Source organism: Canis lupus, chromosome 6 (assembly GCF_011100685.1).
Source record: "Canis lupus familiaris isolate Mischka breed German Shepherd chromosome 6, alternate assembly UU_Cfam_GSD_1.0, whole genome shotgun sequence".
NCBI lineage: Eukaryota > Metazoa > Chordata > Mammalia > Carnivora > Canidae > Canis > Canis lupus.
In genome coordinates this window covers 3,349,665-3,367,576 of record NC_049227.1, presented here as the reverse complement: position 1 = coordinate 3,367,576, position 17,912 = coordinate 3,349,665, and the positions used below count along the sequence as shown (strand labels likewise).

The 17,912-nt window shown below is 38.9% G+C and overlaps 1 protein-coding gene across 10 annotated transcripts in view; it reads left to right on the top strand.

Annotated features, from left to right (window-relative positions):
• Positions 1–17,912, top strand: part of AUTS2 (activator of transcription and developmental regulator AUTS2) — a 1,128,325-nt gene that overhangs the window by 428,018 nt on the left and 682,395 nt on the right. Inside the window, exon 1 of one of the 10 annotated variants that reach the window (XM_038539034.1) lies at positions 3,356–3,388. The exons of the other annotated variants lie outside the window; for them this stretch is intronic. Within the exon in view, the coding sequence (XP_038394962.1) occupies positions 3,371–3,388 (18 nt within the window). The 5' untranslated portion in view covers positions 3,356–3,370. Of the gene's footprint in view, positions 1–3,355; positions 3,389–17,912 lie in introns of those variants that run through there. 10 annotated transcript variants of the gene reach the window in all.

Below are 17,912 nucleotides of genomic sequence, written 5' to 3'. Positions count from 1 at the left end.
CCCGACTTCAAATGACTGTATGGATCTTTGAGGAGCTTTATAGCTAGCAGGTGAGGGCTGCCATTTTAAAGGAAACAGACATGAATATGTTGTTGATGTGTTTGGATGAGTATGCCCCTGCACTACACTCTGCTTTATCAATGGGCAGGAAGGGGGAGGGAGGAGAGATGGAAGGAGACAGAGGTGGACTTGGTCAAAAGATAAAAGCTCCTGCTTGTGCCAAAGAGCTGGCTTGTTGAGGCTGTTGACTGGTTAGCTTTTTACTAGGTTATTTTGTGATTATCTTTGAATTATTTAAGAGTTTTTGTGGTATTTGTCAAAATTCTTTGCTCTTGGTTTTCATGATTTTAGTCTTGTCTGGTTCTCCTTGTACTACTCTCACTACTTAGGGTAACTTTTACTGACCTCTCATCTTTGGCTATCCCTTAAATGTTCATATTTGAAGACATTTTTTTCTTTGACCCTCTCCTCACTTCTCATGTTTTTTTGGACTTGCCTCCACTGCTCAGTCTTCATCTAGCTCCTATATTAGTAATTCCAACATACTAACACATGCGCCCTGGATCAGCAGATCAGCATTACCTAGGAATGTATCCAAAATGCTTGAACCAAACATAAGACATTTGGTAAAAAGGAATGTACATTTTACATCTTGATATACATTGTCAAAGAGATTGCGCTAATTTCACGAAGTAGGTGAAATCTGTGTTCCTAATGGATACATTTCTATGGCCTTTAGGAAATGAAGTATCATATAATGGAAATAGGATTATCATTAATCAAAAGAATAAAATAGACTCCTCTTCTTTGTTCTTTACTTAATCCATGCTCTATAAACCGAGGTAAACCTCAGGAAAATATGGAAAATTGGCTTGTTTATATACAAGGAACCAAGACTTGCTCTGATTGCCTTAAGGTTTTTTTGTTTGTTTGTTTTGTTTTTGTTTTTGTTTTTGTTTTTGCTTTAATAGTAAGAAAACGTTTAGGGTGGGGACCTTATTTCAGCAGGCCTCACATAGAATGCAACCAAGACAGTGATATCATCATTCTCTGTGACATGGTCATGGCAGGGTGTTAGGCTTCTGCCCTCGGTCACCCTTATTCTCTCCTTTCTTCCTCACTCCTCACACCCTCTCTCTCAAACATGTACACACACATGTGCATACACACACACTGGTATTCATCCGTCTTCATTTCGTTTTTATCCTGCTTCCTCTCCCTTTGCTTTGTGTCTTTGGCTCCCTTTCAGATTTAATTCATCTGTAGTCTTTCTGTGACCCTCTTAAGCCTTATATATTCTTCTGTCATTTATCCTTTTGCTAATGTCACCCTACAGTTTCGTAATTCAAGTTTCTGAGAGAGTCCCTATGAAACAGAACCTGGCCACTAAAGGGCAGGTTCTGTGACCTGGCAGATAGTTTTAGAACATGCTGTGCTTGGAACAGGCCCTGTTCTCAGTCTCTCAAAAGAGGACTTTTACTCTTTTTAGAATCATCCCGTGTTTGAGTGTTAAGTGAAAATTCAGCTCTGGCACAGAATTTCTGATGGACTGATTCACTTCACATTAAATTATTGAATCCATAATCTTGTTCACCTTTACTCTCTACAACATAGCTCCTTTTTCTGTCATCATTTCTGTGAGTATACAGAACTTTCTAACCTCCATTCACCTGAACTTACCATCTCTGTGCTTGTCTGTTCCTCCTTAATTAATTTCTCATTCCTCACATCTGTCTCTTTAATATTTTTCTTTCTCTTTTCCATTATTTAATGTTACCACGTTAGTTCTTACCTAGACTTTTTTTTTTTTAATTTTTATTTATTTATGATAGTCACAGAGAGAGAAAGAGAGAGAGGCAGAGACACAGGCAGAGGGAGAAGCAGGCTCCATGCACCGGGAGCCCGACGTGGGATTCGATCCCGGGTCTCCAGGATCGCGCCCTGGGCCAAAGGCAGGCGCCAAACCGCTGCGCCACCCAGGGATCCCCTTACCTAGACTTTAAAAGAAAAAAATTTCTAATTACATTTTGTTGCTTTATTTAAGTCAGAATAATTTACTTCTGCTTTAATTTAACACACTTATCTTCCCTCAGGAAAATTCCTAAGCTCTCTCCCTCCTCCATTGCCTGCAGATTGAGTACAGACTCCTCTGTTTGACATTTAAGATCTTTAGTAATATGCCCATTACTCCCTTTCTCTGTTCTGTTGTATCCAACAATAAATAGCTAGATAAATAAGACTAATGAGCATTATTTTCACAAGCCTTTTTTTCCTAGTCCTTGGCCTGTTAATCCTTTCAGAATGTCATTTAACTGTAACAGTAGAGAATGGTGATGGGAGTACAAACTCTGGAGCTAGACTGACTGGGTTAGAATCTCTGTAACCTTGGACAAGTGCTGTTCTTTCTGTGCCTCACTTTGCTTATCTGTGAAGTGAAGAGAGCAATTTAATTTACCTTTTGGCAGTTTTATTAATTAATTATCTCGTTAATTGTCTAGTAAGAAAAGATTAATGAATATAAAACACTGAAACACTCCCTGGCACATGATAAGCACTCAGTTCTATGAATACTTTTTTGTCATATTCTCAAATAGATGTGTGTTTCTCTCTCCCTCTCTGCAAAGTGGTACTTTCTTATTTTTTTTTTTTTGTACTTTCTTTTTTTAAGTATACCTATCATGACTTGTCTCCTCCTTACCAGAATATTTGTGGATTTGAGCTGCCTACCTATTATTATTTGAGCTCCTTATGTGTAGAGGTTGTGTTTTATTCAAACTTGTATTGTGGCACATGGTAAGAGCTCAATAAAAATTTGTTGAATTGGATTATATCTAAAAGATGCTTCAGCTAAAATGCTATAGTAACTTCCTTATAAATGCAATATTCTGAGAAAGCAATGTAATTCTTAAAATTAGATTTTAAGCCTTAAAAATATTTTTTGTCATTGTCATGTAAGTGTATTCACTCAAGTATAGTATATTGGTTAACTAATAAGAATAAAAATAATCAGGTATGAATTTGAATAAGAGATTACAGACTTTTTTTGTATAGGGCCAAATAGTAAATATATTTGACTTTGCTGGGCATATTGTCTTTGTTAAAACTATTCATCTTGGATGTTGTAGCCATAGATGATATATAATTGAATGGATATTGCCATGTTCCAGTAAAAATTTATAAGAGCAGATGTACTGTAACTGGCCAACCTCTGACCTCAATCATTACCATGCAGACCACTCATTGTTTTGGAATGCTTTTGGCTATAAAAGTTCTATCTGCCACATCGAAGGGGAGAAGAACATGCATTCATCTGTTTATATCCTCTTTGGGTATAAGGACACCTTTTCCAGAATACTTTAGCAGACTACACATGTTTTGTGGTTCCAAGGTGAATTATATTCTCATCCTTAAACCACTCATTGACAATGCAGCGAAGCCACTGTGATTATCCCAGACATGTTAGGAATCACGTGGTTGGGGATGGGGCCAGCCTAACTGTACACATGGCCATGTTGATGAACGTGTATGCTTTTGAAGTAAGAACCATCGAATTCTATATAGAATGTCACTTCCTCATACGTTGTCATAGTAAATACTCTTAACAAGTATGAGGTTTCTTTGTTCATACTCAGACTTGTTTTAAATATTATTTTAAATAGATCTATATTAAAGAACATGGTGACTTTGGAAGAGCAGACCTGATTTGTGTTGGGAAGCTTAAAGTTTTTCATATGCCTTTTAGGGTGCTCATTTTGGTATCCACAGATAGTCAAAATAGAGAAAATAGCTGTTTTCCCACTTGGCGGAAAGTTTACCATATACTCTTCTCTTGCTTTAGAAGAGGAGGCCGATAGTAACAAGGACTAACCCCTCTCCTACTTGATAGGAGCAAGGGAATGCGCCTTTAGTGTTTATCAAAAACTATTGATTCAACCTGTTTGCTGCTCAACTTTTTACACCAGGAACTCTAGTATATGATGTTAGAATGTTTTTAGTTTTTAGTTTCTAAATTAGAATTCTCCTTTTAGAATGTTTGTGGTTGTTATTATAGCAGGACCCAGTCTCTCAGGGGTCTTGGACTAAGCTGATTGTCCTAGTCCTGTCTGGTAGAAAGGGATCCCAGTACTGCCTGTCTGAGACGGCATTGTTGTCCTGGGTCGTATGGGACTGTGATACAAATGGCCTTATTGTTTTCCTGCTTGGCTTTGCTGCAGTGTAAAACTATCTTGTAGGGACTACAAAATGCCTTTCTTTTACTTGCTGAAAGATTTTAAGACAAAGAAAGAACGGGAGAGAGGACTGTGAGGAAAAAGAAACCATTAACATGACATGCTTCCTGTCCCAGTCCAGCCCAAGTCTAACCTGGAATGACTGTATTCCTGTTGGCATCTTTCGAGGGCATTTGAGAAGGCCTACCCCAGCCATGTCTCAGTTTACACTCTATAAAATTGGATTAGACAATGTTAATTCGATTAATGACTGTACTGAAAGCTCGTCTTAGTGTGCAGTGAAAACAGTAGGGCAGCCTCTAATAATCTATGGATTTAATGACTGCAACTTTGAAGAGGGTTAAGCTAAAGTGAAGTTCAGAATGGCTTGTTAACTGGGTCTATTAGCTGTTGACCTTCCCTTTCAGCATAATAGTGGCAGCCAGACTGAAGAGAGCACTAGCGTCCTGATTAGCATTTATCTAAAGATAGTCTGCTGCCTGTTCCACAGTAAATTAGTTCAATCAGCCATAAAGAGCTTGAGAAACATTTTCTGCTTTATAAAAAGAATTAGATGTTAGAACAGTTCATCTGGCATAGTGCAGCAAAGATGGATTGAGCTCCTGAACGTGCTCATTTGAGGAAGGCGCTTTGAGGATATTGAGTAATTGAACAGATTTTCCCACAAGATTGATCAGGAGCCCTGGATTCCCTGTGCAAGAGGGATGCCCTAATTTTTGCCTTCTAATAAGAGCACCACATCTGCTCCCGTTTCTGTATATTCATTTGGTGAAACTGAAAACCCATTTCTTTAGCACCTACTATGCACTGTGTATTCTTTTTGAAATAAAGGAAGCTGAATCTGCTGCTCACAAAGTCTGTGGTTTGATGGAGGAGAGGAAAAACTAAGATGGAAAAGCATCACCCTCACTCCCACCAAAGTAAGATAACTGAAGAGGAGAAACTGTATAATGGCAGCTGCCATTTTTTGTGTAGAGGTCATCTTATAAAGAATAGTTCCCAGAGAAACAATATAGTAGTTGGTGTGGGGGGGAGAGTAACATTTCTGATGAAGGTTTTGGCATCAAGTAAGCTCTTCTCATTGTGGGTCATAAAAGCAAAGAGGCAAAAATTATAAACCTTTCTAATCATTTATAATCTTAAATTATGATCCAGGTTCTTAAAAACAGGGCATAAATGTACTGTACAATTGATTTTTATGAGGTGCCCCAATGTACTATAAAGTATATGCAGAGCACATAAAATTCTAACTCTCCTGTATCATAAATTAGACCTCACTGAAATGAATAGCCTTACTATATGGCAAACACTAACGAAACATTTAATTAGCACTCCCTCCACTTGTCTTTTCAGAATTTGGAAGGGCTTTCTGGGGACTATTTTAGTGACTAGGTTTTCACAAAACAAAACAATAAAACCTTTACATGAAAACTAATATTTTTTTCCTCTCAGTGTTTCAATAGAGACATTTAGTTTAGTTATGCTGGTGAACCTGAATCTGCATTTTGTACCCAAACCTATGATTATCCTTTTAACAAAATACTATTGATAAAGTTAAGTATGTGATAACCTCATTAAGGCTTCCCATTGACCCTTTTGGCCGCTGGGTGGACAAGGATCACCTCTGTCCTCGCAGTTCCCTTACACTCACGCCCTGGATCAGTTTGTGAAGGATGGTGTTGCTGGTAAACAGGCTCTAAGGCTGTGGACTTCAGGTCCTCCAAAGGACCCTGTACGGGACCCTCGTTTAGCCATCCCTGTCATTTCATTACCCAGTCACTCTAGCAAAAGTCGTTAGGAAGACAGAGCTGAATGAGCAGATCAAGGCAGCTTAAAAAAAAAAAAAAAAAAAAAAAAAAAAAGGTGAAAACATTAGGCTGAGAGAAAGAAACCAGTCACAAAAGACCATATGCTGTTTGACTCCATTTATATTAAATTTCTAGAAGAGACAAATCCGTAGAGATGGAAGGTAGATTAGTGTTGGCAGGGCTGAAGGAGATGGTGCGGGGGGGGGGGGGGGGTGTTGGTGGAGGGTAAGTGCTAATGGGTACAGGGTTTTCTTTTTAGTGTGAGGAAAATATTCTAAAATTAGATTATGGGGGCGCCTGGGTGGCTCAGCGGTTGAGCACCTGCCCCTGGCTCAGGGTGTGATCCGTGGTCTCAGGACTGAGTCCACATTGGGCTCCCTGCCTGGAGCCTGCTTCTCCCTCTGCCTACATCTCTGCCTTTCTCTCTGTGTATATTTCATGAATAAATAAAAAAGATTAAATTAGGTTATAATAATGGTTGTACAAGTGTCTGAATATACTAAAAACCACTGACCTGTGCACTTTAAATGAGTGAATTGCATGCAAATTTTTCCTCAGTGAAGCTATTTTTTTAAAAATAGCTATTAAATTTCACTGTTAAATAGAATGACCAAAACGGAAAAGGTTTTAAGCAGTGAGCATCCCTAGTAATGTGTGCACATATATGTTTGTATAACTATAATGTGTGTGATCCAGGTGTGGGCCATATTGTGTTAAGTTATAGTGTGTGCATATACTGTAAAGAAAGGAAGGATCATTTAAATGAGAGAGTGCTATGCACAGGGAAGCAGTGGGAGCAGGATCTTGTGGCTCTAGGGTACCATGTGTGATTGGAGCTATGAGTACCTGGAGAGATTGACAAGTATCCAGTATTTCCTGGTAGAGAAAAGGATAGCCCAAGGTGAGAGGGTTTGAGGAAGCAGAGACTATAGTAGGGGGAATGTGAATTCTTTTAACTGTAGTTAAAAATGTAATGTGTGTAAAATGAAAAAAAAAAAAAGCAAAACAAAATTAATCCTTTAGATTACATGTGGAAGAGGTAATCGGTATCTAGGGCCATTATGGGGTGAACAGAGGCAAATTACAAAAGATAAATGTAGAATTTCTTTCAACCTGTTCAATGCTTACCTAGTGCCTTTCTGAAAAATCCAGTACTGTGTGAGATGTAATATTCCCAGAGAGCACAAGGTTAGGGATTGGGTAAGCTAGTTTATGATTCCAGCTCTGTCTCTTCATGTGTTACACTATGTAAGTAAATATTTTTGCAAGCTTTTCCTTCTCTCTTACCTTGTCCTCCTTACCTAGAGAGGATAGCACAAAGATCAAATGAGATAATGTATACCTATTGCATTGGACTTAATAGAAATATAACAAATATCTGTGGGATGAGAAAGGAAGCAAGAAAAAGTGCTTAGTAAAGTGTAGCATGGTAAGCAAGAGAATGCACTTGACTGCTTTATTCTGGCCAAATTTGTGAAAGTTATGAGAGCAATAAGAATTATTGCTCCAGTACCATTGATGCTCATAGATATTATTGGCTTATCCAGAACCTCATACCTAGTAACAGTGTGGCAATGTTAAGAACTAGCAGGATTGCCAATAGAAATTCAAGCTCCTTGATGGATGAGTTCTCTCCTTGTTATTACCAAGCTTTTTGCTGAATGTGCCAGCATGCACAAGCATTGGTAGTTATGCATGTCTCGAGTATAAGAGCCATATACAGAACAATTCTTTCTTTGAAGGAGTTTTTGTTATGTTGGCATTAGATTGGAAGTATCATCCCAGTATAACAGAGTGCTGATATCTGTGGCACTGAACGGTGTTCTCCTCAGTGGAAAACAGGAAATCAGAACATTAGCATTCCCAGTTCCTATTTTATGCCACCCTCTGAAAAATCTGGAACTCAGGTAGAATGCTTTTGAGGATGGGAGTTGGAGACCTTCTGTGAGGAATTCTTTTGCATGTGCAGATCTTGTGTCACCAGATCCATGATGAGTTGTGTCAAAGTAGGCAAGTAACCTACCTGCCTAGGCTTCCATTTCCTTGTCTGTGGCATTGGGAGATTAGGGGCAATCACACAGCAGTCACACAGAATGCACTCCTTTTTGGGTAGGTTGGGGGGGCTCTTAGGTTAGTGGGCCCTAAAGGGAGAAATGGGCACTCTGGAAGAATTGATGTTTGTGTTTATCTTGATTTTATCTGGACTTGCCATATTATAGCTTCTTTGGGATTTTTAAGACCATAATAAATCATATTCTCAAACTTATATGGACTGTTGTATAAACAGCACAAAATTAGACTTAGGAAACTTGGATTTTGATATTAGCCCTGGGACCTGAATTCACTAAGGCTTCCTGACATCATGAATGGAGCGACTTGTCCTTGATTTCTCCCATGCCCAAGGTTGCAGTTTCTTGTTCTTCCTTATTTCCTCCTAACACATTCCTTGTCTTTCTAAAAAAGAAAAAAACAAACTTACTTACTTACTTACTTACTTACTTACTTACTTACTTATTTATTTATTTATTTATTTATTTAAGAGAATATGTGAGCAGGGGGAGTGGCAGAGGGAGAGAGAGAGTCTCAAGCAGACTCCACGCTGAGTGCAGAGCCTGATGTGGGGCTCAATCCCATGACCCCAAAATCACGACCTGAGCCAAAACCAAAAGTTGCATACTCAATCGGCTGTACTACCCAGGCACCCCAAAACATTCCTTGTCTTTAATCTCTGACCTTTCTTCTGCCCATCTCCTGTAATTCTTCTGCCTTTTTCATGAGCCCTAAAACCTGCCATAGTGTGCCTAATATGAGGCGAGCAGTTTGTTAGGAGCTGGATATACACTGTTGAAGCATTCAGGCATGGTTCTTACACTAATGCAACTGACAATTTTGTGGGGGAAGCATAGATAAATTACAAAATATGATAAGTGCTATAACGGAACAGGAGAGTAGGTGCAGTACTGTAGGTGCAGTAGCAGGGTACCTGACCCAGTTTAAAATGGTTTTGTTCAAAATGAATTTCCAAGAGCTAGAGGCCCCAGCCAGGAGCTTTTTGAGAGGAAGGACCGACAAAGGCTCGAGGGAGGAACAAGATAAGCCACTTTCAGGAGCTGTAAGGGCAGTGTGGCTAGGAGTGTGGTGAGTTGGAGAGACATTAGGAAAAGTGAGACTGGAAGAAGGGCATGCCAAGTTTGAGGCCACATTAAAGATCAGGTATTTCGGGGATCCCTGGGTGGCTCAGCGGTTTAGCGCCTACCTTTGGCCCGGGGCACGATCCTGGAGACCCGGGATCGAATCCCACGTCGGGCTCCTGGTGCATGGAGCCTGCTTCTCCCTCTGCCTGTGTCTCTGCCTCTCTCTCTCTCTCTCTCTGTGTGACTATCATAAATAAATAAAAAAAATTAAAAAAAAAAGATCAGGCATTTCATTTTAAGTGCAATGGGGACCCGATGGGGAATTTTAAGCAATAGCGAGATGGAAATCTTACTTTAACCTGGCTGCAACAATCAAGAGCTTCTTTAAAAAAATAATGTTGATTTTACATTAATCCCAATTCAGACAAAATAGTATTCTGTGCCTAAAGTGAATACAATTTTATAGGCTGGCAGAAGCAACCCTGTGGCCAAAGTTTACACATTACTGTTGTGCTTCCAACAGAGAAATCTTGAGATTTCTCCCAAGAGAAAAGAGAAAACACTCAGAGAGTGTTCTGCTGTTTTTCTTCTTTTTTTGCCAGCCATCTTTTCCCTCTGCTTCTCAGCAGTCCTTTGGTCCTTGAAATGCTGTGAGAACAGCAGTAATAACTATAGGTAAACTTTCAGATAGCAGATGTGCCTTTGGCCTATGGATCTGTGACTCCAGAGGGTTGGTAATTGCAGATGGGATAGAAGAGAGAGACCCTGCCACAGTATTCAGGAGGAATGCCTCTTGCAGCAAAAATTCCAAATCCAGTCAGCAAAACTGATTTCACTGGTATCAGCAGTATAGTCACTAATGGACACAAATGGACACAAATCAGAATATTCCTGATAATTCTTGTTTGGATCAGTTACGTACACTTACCAAGTGTGTTCATTCTAGGTGATGCTTACATTGACATTTTGTGGGATTGTGAGGAGCAAAGGGTCGAAAGGGCAGACAGGTTATTTCCCTGAAAGACCTTAACCTCATTGGGCACAATGACCCTTGGAAGGTCATTTTGGATGTTGCTGTAGTGAATAAATTTTTTAAAGATTGATTGATTGATTGATTGATTGATTGATTTGAGAGTGCACACGCATGTTCACTGAAGGGGTGGGGGGAGGGGCAGAGGGACAAGCAGAGACTGTCTGCTGAGTGGGGAGCCTGATGATGGGCTCAATCCCAGGACCCTGAGATCATGACCTGAGCTGAAAGCAGGCACTTAATCACCTGAACCACCCAGATGTCCCTGCCCTGGTAAATATTTAAAAGGATTACAAAAAATTATATTAAAAAAATATATATATATTTATTTATTTATTTAATTTATTTTATTTTTTTAAGATTTATTTATTTATCCATGATAGAGAGACAGAGAGAGAGAGAGAGAGACAGACAGACAGAGACACAGAAGGAGAAGCAGGTTCCATGCCGGGAGCCCGACATGGGATTCGATCCCGGGACTCCAGGATCGCACCCTGGGCCAAAGGCAGGCTTAGCTAAACCGCTGAGCCACCCAGGGATCCCCTATTCAAAATATTTTTAAATAAGGATCATTGTGAAGATCATTCTATACCACATATAGAATATGCTGTAGGATACTGTTTTCAGAGTGTTGTTCATGAACTTTGGTTAACGGTCCCTGGTTTTGTCATCTGTTTATTTATTTGACAAGGTTGACTTGGTGATGGAAGCAGTGTGCTAATTTAGGGATTTGGGATCAAGAAAGGAGGTTGTAACTAGACTCTTTTTCTTTGACCAGAGGTAATGAAAGGAAGACGGACAAGAAGCCTAGATCATGCCCTGGTGCTGGGACCTGAAGTTGCTCTGGCAGAGTGACACACACTGTTAAAACACAGGATCTATGCAGTTATAAAATAAATAGGTACTAGGGATGCAATGTGCAGCATGATGTCTATAGATAATGCTGCTGTATGGTATACAGGAAAGTTGTTAAAATAGCAAATCCTGAGAATTCTCATCACAAGGAGAAATTTATTTTTCCTTCTTTCTTCATACTGTTATCTATAGAGATGATAGATAGTGGAACCTATTGTGATAATCACTTCACAATATATGTAAATCAAACCATCATGGCTGTATATCTCAAACTTGCTTAGTGATGTATGTCAGTTATTTCTCAGTAAAAGTGAGGAAAAAAAACAAAACCTTTTAACAACAACAACAAAAAAGAAACAAAAACTTGAGAGCTAGCATAAGCACCATGCAATGTTTTGGAGCACATTCTGTGGTCTACTGAGTAGGTTCTCCTGCCCCACAGTTCTTGGCCCAAGTGAGCCCTCAAGTACAGTAAGCTGAACATTGGTAAGATAGTGGGCAGGAAGGGTGGCACATGGATGGCCCCTCCCCTCCCTTAATCCCTGGTGGTGGCTACACCAAGGGGTATGAAAGAAAGTGACTACTGGAGATGAAGTAAAGACAGCCTGTATGACGGTAGGGTGGGAAAGTGATGGCCTTGGATCTACCTGCAGAGGCAGAACATCTTTGGTTTCCCCTTCAAAGCTGGGAAGAACCCTCAGGCTTGCCACAACCCCATTCTTTGAGCAACCAGCATGCTACCATTGTCACCATACAAATTGTTTCCTGGAAATTCATGACTCTTCTTTTAGCCCAAATTGGGAACATCTGGAGACAGGCATTTTGATGTAATGGCTGAAAGCATGCATCGAGTTAGACAGTGTGGGTCTGAACCCTACTTTCCCGTGTCCTGGCCACATCTCCATTTTCTCATCTGTTAAATGAAGATAACAGTGTTCCACTGCTCAATGTTATTATAGGATTAAATAATATATTGCCTATAAAACCTTAAGTACAAAGCCTGGCAGATATTAAGCACCTAATAAATGCCAGCTATTAAAAATATATAGAGTAAGACTTTTGCTTTGAAGAACTTAATCTATAAACATCCTTTAATAGTTTCTCCACTTTTACACCTTGATTTCATTTGAACTAGAGCCAAATGGAAGAGTAATGAGAGATGAAACTGAGACAATTGATAGAGAGCTTCTGTAGAACGGTTATGTCCTGAACAGTGCCACTTGACAGACATACATCTGGCAGGTGGATGTAGGTGGATTGTAATGCAGAAAGAAGAGAGACATTGTTGATGAACAGAGAGGCTCTTGTAGGAATCAGGGGAGTTACCTGTAGCCTAGCCTCCCTTCAACCCAGAAACTAGGGGTTGTCATTTAGCTGTTCTCTTGAACCCATCCTTCAAATGATGGAGTAACTGGAATATATTTTATTTCCTGATAACTTTTTGGTTTCCAAAGAGAGAAAAGCTTCAGACTCCAATAAATACATCCACAAGAGTTGCTGCCCACATATTTCCAAAAATTGATCTCCTGATTTAGGCGTAACTGGCCATATGCAGGGAAAATATAACCCATGATTTATGCCTATGCCCTCTCTTACCAGGCACTATTACCTAATTGTGCAAATTAGTCAAGCTTTTATTTTTACTTGGTTCTTTTTATATTGATTAAATATTGACAAATGTAGCATCTCAGTTTTGTGGGATAGTTGCACGGGTGCATTTTTACAGTGAAAATTTTGCCACCACTTATCTGTAAATGGCTTTGCTTTAGGAGTCCACATGGTGTGTAGAGCTAAAACCACAGGCTTTGCTAATCATATAGACCCAATTTAAGCTCTGCCTCTTAATAGCTATGTGACCTTGGGAAGATTGTATTACTTCTCTGAGCCCTGCATTTCTTATTTATTCCTTATTTCTCACATACCTTGTAAGATTAGTATAAAAATCAGTAATAATATATGGGAAGTCCGCTAATACAGTGCCTGGCACCTCATAGGCACATCACCAATCTTATGTAGTGCTGTCGTTATTTAGATCTTTATTTAACTTAAGTTCTAATGGAGCTTAATTACAAAGTGAATCCATATTCCAGAAGTAAGTACTGAAATGATTTTTTAAAATTCGCTACAGTGAAAATGTTTTAGATTAAGAGCTTCTGGTTATGGCTTAGTTTTAATTAGTTTTTGATGGTAGAATTGTTTAAAAAGATTTTTTTCCAGTCTCTACACATTTCCTATAGTTTAAATATCTTCAGATTAATTTATTGTGCAGTGTGTGATGTGAGAATTGAGTATTTGAGGTATTGATTTGACCAATTCAATATAATTACTAATTTTCATTCAGTGCACGCTAAATGCCAAATCCAGTCTTGTTGGACACAGAGAAACAAACATCCAAACATCATTCCTTCTCCCAAGGAACTCACAATAGAACTGATTTGAATTTTGGGGGAAGAGCATGAGATGGGAGTTTGCAGAGGAATGGACATCCAAACAGCATCTCTCCTCCCAAAGAACTCATAATAGAACTTATTTTAAAAAATTTTTGGTGGAGGGAGTGTAGTTTGCCTTGTTTTTCCCATTTCTTTCCTTAAAGCCTTTATGAAGGCCTTTTAGGAAAGCCTTCTAACCTTGCCTTTAAAAATATAAAAGAGGGAAAAATATATTTAAAACAGGAGTTGGAGAGGGATTTTCTTTTTAGAGTTTCAGCATTTACAGTTTCTTATACCTGTGAAATATTGGTGCTTCAAGTGTGACCTTTTAAGAAGTTCCTCATTGAAACAAGAGGCTTTAAGAGGAACTAATATATGGTCAAAGCAGCTTTGAATGTTGTATCTTTTGGAGCAGCTGGGAACTTTGTGTATTAAAACTGAATGAGTTCAAATGAATTGAAATGGGTCAAATGAATTGAAAACTCCTATTCATACAAAAACCTGCACACAGCTGTTTTATAGCATCTTTATTCTTAATTACCCCAACTTGGAAGCGAAGATGTCCTTCAGTAGGTGAATGGATAAATAAACTGTGATACATCCAGACAACGAAATATTATTTATTATTTTAAAAAAAGAGAGAAAGGGAAAAAGGAGCTATCATATGGGGGACCATATGAGGGAATCTGACTTGCATATTACTAAGTGAAAGAAGACAGTCTGAAAGAAACGATACAAATTGTATACAATTTCAACTCTATGACATTCTGGAAAAGAGTAATGGCTACCAGAGGTTGGAAGGTGAGAGGGGTGGATATAGGATTTTTAGGGTGGTGAAATGATTTTTTACAATACTGCTATCATAGATAAATTTCATTGTATATTTGTCAAAACCTAAAGAATGTATAATGCTAAGCATGAGCCCTAACGTAAAGTATGGATTTAGGGTTGATAATGATGGGTCAGTGTAGGTTTATCTTTTCTAACAAATGTGCCACTGTGGTGCGGGGTGTCTGTAGTGGGGGAGATTGTGTGTTTGGGGGTAAGGAGGGAATGGGGAAATGCGTGATCTCAGGTCAATCTGTTGTGGAAGTTAAAACTACTCTAAAAGAAAACATTAATATTAAAAGATGGTCTTCCTGTTTTGGAGCTAAAGTAAGTCATGTGAAGGTGGTAGGTTAATTAATATACTTTTATTGTAGGTATAGTTTGCTTTTCTCAGATAAATTATGTGATGCTTAAACTTGTATATTTAAGGAATAGCCCTGTTACAAAGGAAGATTGTATTTTATAAGGTTTTCCTGGATTCAGGGCACTTTGGCCCGGCTGTAGAGGTGGGTTCTAATTCCTTTTGCTACCATTGAGTTTTGTGATCTTGGGACCATCCTAGAACTTCTGTCACTAAATTCTGTAGAGGAAGGCTTAGGACACTATGGCATGCTATTTGACATAATCAGCCTTGTTGGGCTGGGTGGGTTTTGGTGGGGTGGGCATTCTTTGATGGAAGCAGAAGGAAGGTCACCTGTACCATTTTTGTGCACTGGGCCTGTTGCTTTCGTATCTGCTAAGTGTGTGTGTGTCTGGAGCTAAAGGGACATAAGATGAGATGAACTCCATGTTTTTTTCCACCCCTCCAATTATTTCTTTCAGTAGGTATCTATAATAATTTGATTTTAAACATTTCTTCATTTTTTATTTGGTATTCTGCATTCTAAAGTAACCCATGTGTATGTATAGAGTTATCATTGAGAGGGTAGGATAATTTCTCACCCCATCCCCCCAGCTTTAGGAGGAATGAAATAAAATGAATTAGTTTCCTCTAATGATAAAACTGCAACAATTTTCAAGCAAAAGAAAAACAGGTTAGTAGCACCATCTACAGGCTACTGAAGAGGAAAACTTTCTGTGTGGCTCTTAAATGCAAAGGATTTGTGGAAAGGGGAATTTAAAAAGTCTCATACTCCCTCTTCTAAATATGTCTTTGTAAAATTTACTAATTTAAGCATTTTTGTTCTTTCTCACTCATACAGTTATTTCTCAGTATGTCCCCATGTAGACTGAAGCAGGAGAATATTGGCACAATTAGCTATGTGTTCTCATTAGGATCCCTGTTTTGTCCCCATGCTTAACATTTCTCTCTGTCTGTCTCCTCAGTAATGATAAGGAATGCTTTGGCTATGAATTTCATAGGGATTCCAGCAGGTTCATTCATAATAGTTCACATTGTAAGATCTAAGGCATAAAGCCTGCCCACCAGGGACATTTTGTTTTGGGTCTTCATGGATACTCAAGGGATTTATTGCATCAATAACTTTCACTCAGAGAGGAAAAATAAATTAGGCATTTTGGGGTTGTAGGTATTTTTGTGAATGTGTCAGTGTTTACTTTTTTTTTTTTTAAAGATGAAGTTGATGTACCTCTGTGGTTCAAAATGGCCTTAGTATTTTCTGTCCCCAAGATTCTATGATTCTGTGATCATAAATAGTTTGGGGGCATGTATTATTATTTTATTATACTGGAATCAGAGAAACTGGTCTTTTTTTTTTTTTTTAAAGATTCCTTCCTTCCTTCCTTCCTTCCTTCCTTCCTTCCTTCCTTCCTTCCTTCCTTCCTTCCTTCCTTCCTTCCTTCCCTTTTCTTTTTTTTTCTTTTCCCTCTTTCTTTCAGAGAGAGAGGGAGAAGGAGAGAAGCAGACTCCCTGCTGAGCTCAGAGGCCCATGTGGGGCTCGATCTCAGAACTCTGAGATGATGACCTAAGCTGAAATCAAGTGTCTGAAGCTTAACCAACTGAGCCACCCATGCACCATCCGCCCTTTATTTTTTTTAAGCCTTTATTTTAGAGAGAGCAAGAGTGCAAGAAGGGGAGGGAGAGGGACAAGCAGACTCCACAAATGCAAAGCCCTTCACAGGGCTACCACAACCGAGATCATGACCTGAACTGAAACCAAGAGTTGTCTGCTTAATGGACTGAGCCACCCAGGTACTCCTGGGAAACTAGTCTTTAACATAACTGGTCATAGTAGAGATAGTATTTTCTTTCCCAAATACCCTAGTTTCTTTGTGTTATTTTTTGTTGTTGTTACTTGTTTTGTCTCCCCATTGGTAGACTGGTTATCATCATTTTTGGCACCCTAGGAAATTTCATTGGATTCTTTCACTAACTGTGTTATAAAGTATTTATGGTATTAGCAGAGTTGCAATTTTCTGTTAGAAATAGCCTATTAAAATTAATAATTGGCTCCTTGTAAATTGTTGGTAGAATCACTGTTTCATTATATTGTGTTTGTTATTGGCAAGTGGTTAGGCGTTTCTGGAATGCATACAGAATAGGCGTTCAATTAAGCATTAAAAAATGCAAGAAGCCACCCCCTCCAAGAAAAAAAAAATAGAAAAGGAAGAAAAACCAAGAGATGGCACATAAATTATAAAGATGAGAAGAATATTACTTGACAATGGTACTTCTTGTAGGAAAAGATGAATAGAGGAGATGTGTACTGAATGGAGTATGCTAACCTGAGGTTAAAAATATCAATAGGATTACTAAGGTATCTATTGAAACAGATCAGGCAGGTCCCATCAAAACTGGTGCCAGGAGTGATAACGGTTTTGAAGTTTATGGGTCTGGTGGTTTAGTTTGATGGAAAGCTTAGTACTGTTTCCATTTTTTACAGAACCTCACTATTGGGTCACCTGGGTGTCTCAGTGGTTGAGTGTCTGCCTTTGGCTCAGGTCGTGATCCTGGGGTCCTGGAATCGAGTCCCACGTCGGGCTCCCTGCAAGGAGCCTGCTTCTCCCTCTGCCTGTGTCTCTGCCTCTTTCTCCATGTGTCTCGTGAATGAATGAATAAAATCTTTAAAAAAAAAAACCTCACTATTTTCAATGTGTAAAAAAATAATTGTGTATGAAGCACTGGGGGCCTTTCTCTGCAAAAAGTACAGCAATAATTCTAGTATAAGTAGAGATTTAAAATGAGATGCTGCCTTGTAGTTCTAGCTAATATTTTTCACTGTTTTTCTCGCACCAGATGGCACTGTTTAGTTCTATTTCACAGTCTTATTCTGGAAGTTTCTTTGGGAGAATCTGGTTTAGCCCAGGCTCACCAGTGACACCTCTGTATTATGCATGAAGGCTTTAGGAATACTTGTAAAAGGCCATTGACTCAGAAATGAAGCTGTTTATTTGGGGTCTTGTGGTTCCTTTCCAGTTGTCCATTAACTGTGAGTTGAGCCTAATAAACCATCTGATAGAAACCTAAATGCTTCTCATTGAGTTCAGCCAGTATTTTGCTTGGAGACACGTTGCAGCAACGTAATTTTTTAGCATTCTCACAGGCTAATCTAATCATCTGACACATTTTGGAATTATTTTATATGTAAAAGTGAAGCTACAATTATAAGGACAAGTTATTTTGCAAAAATCTCACAGAG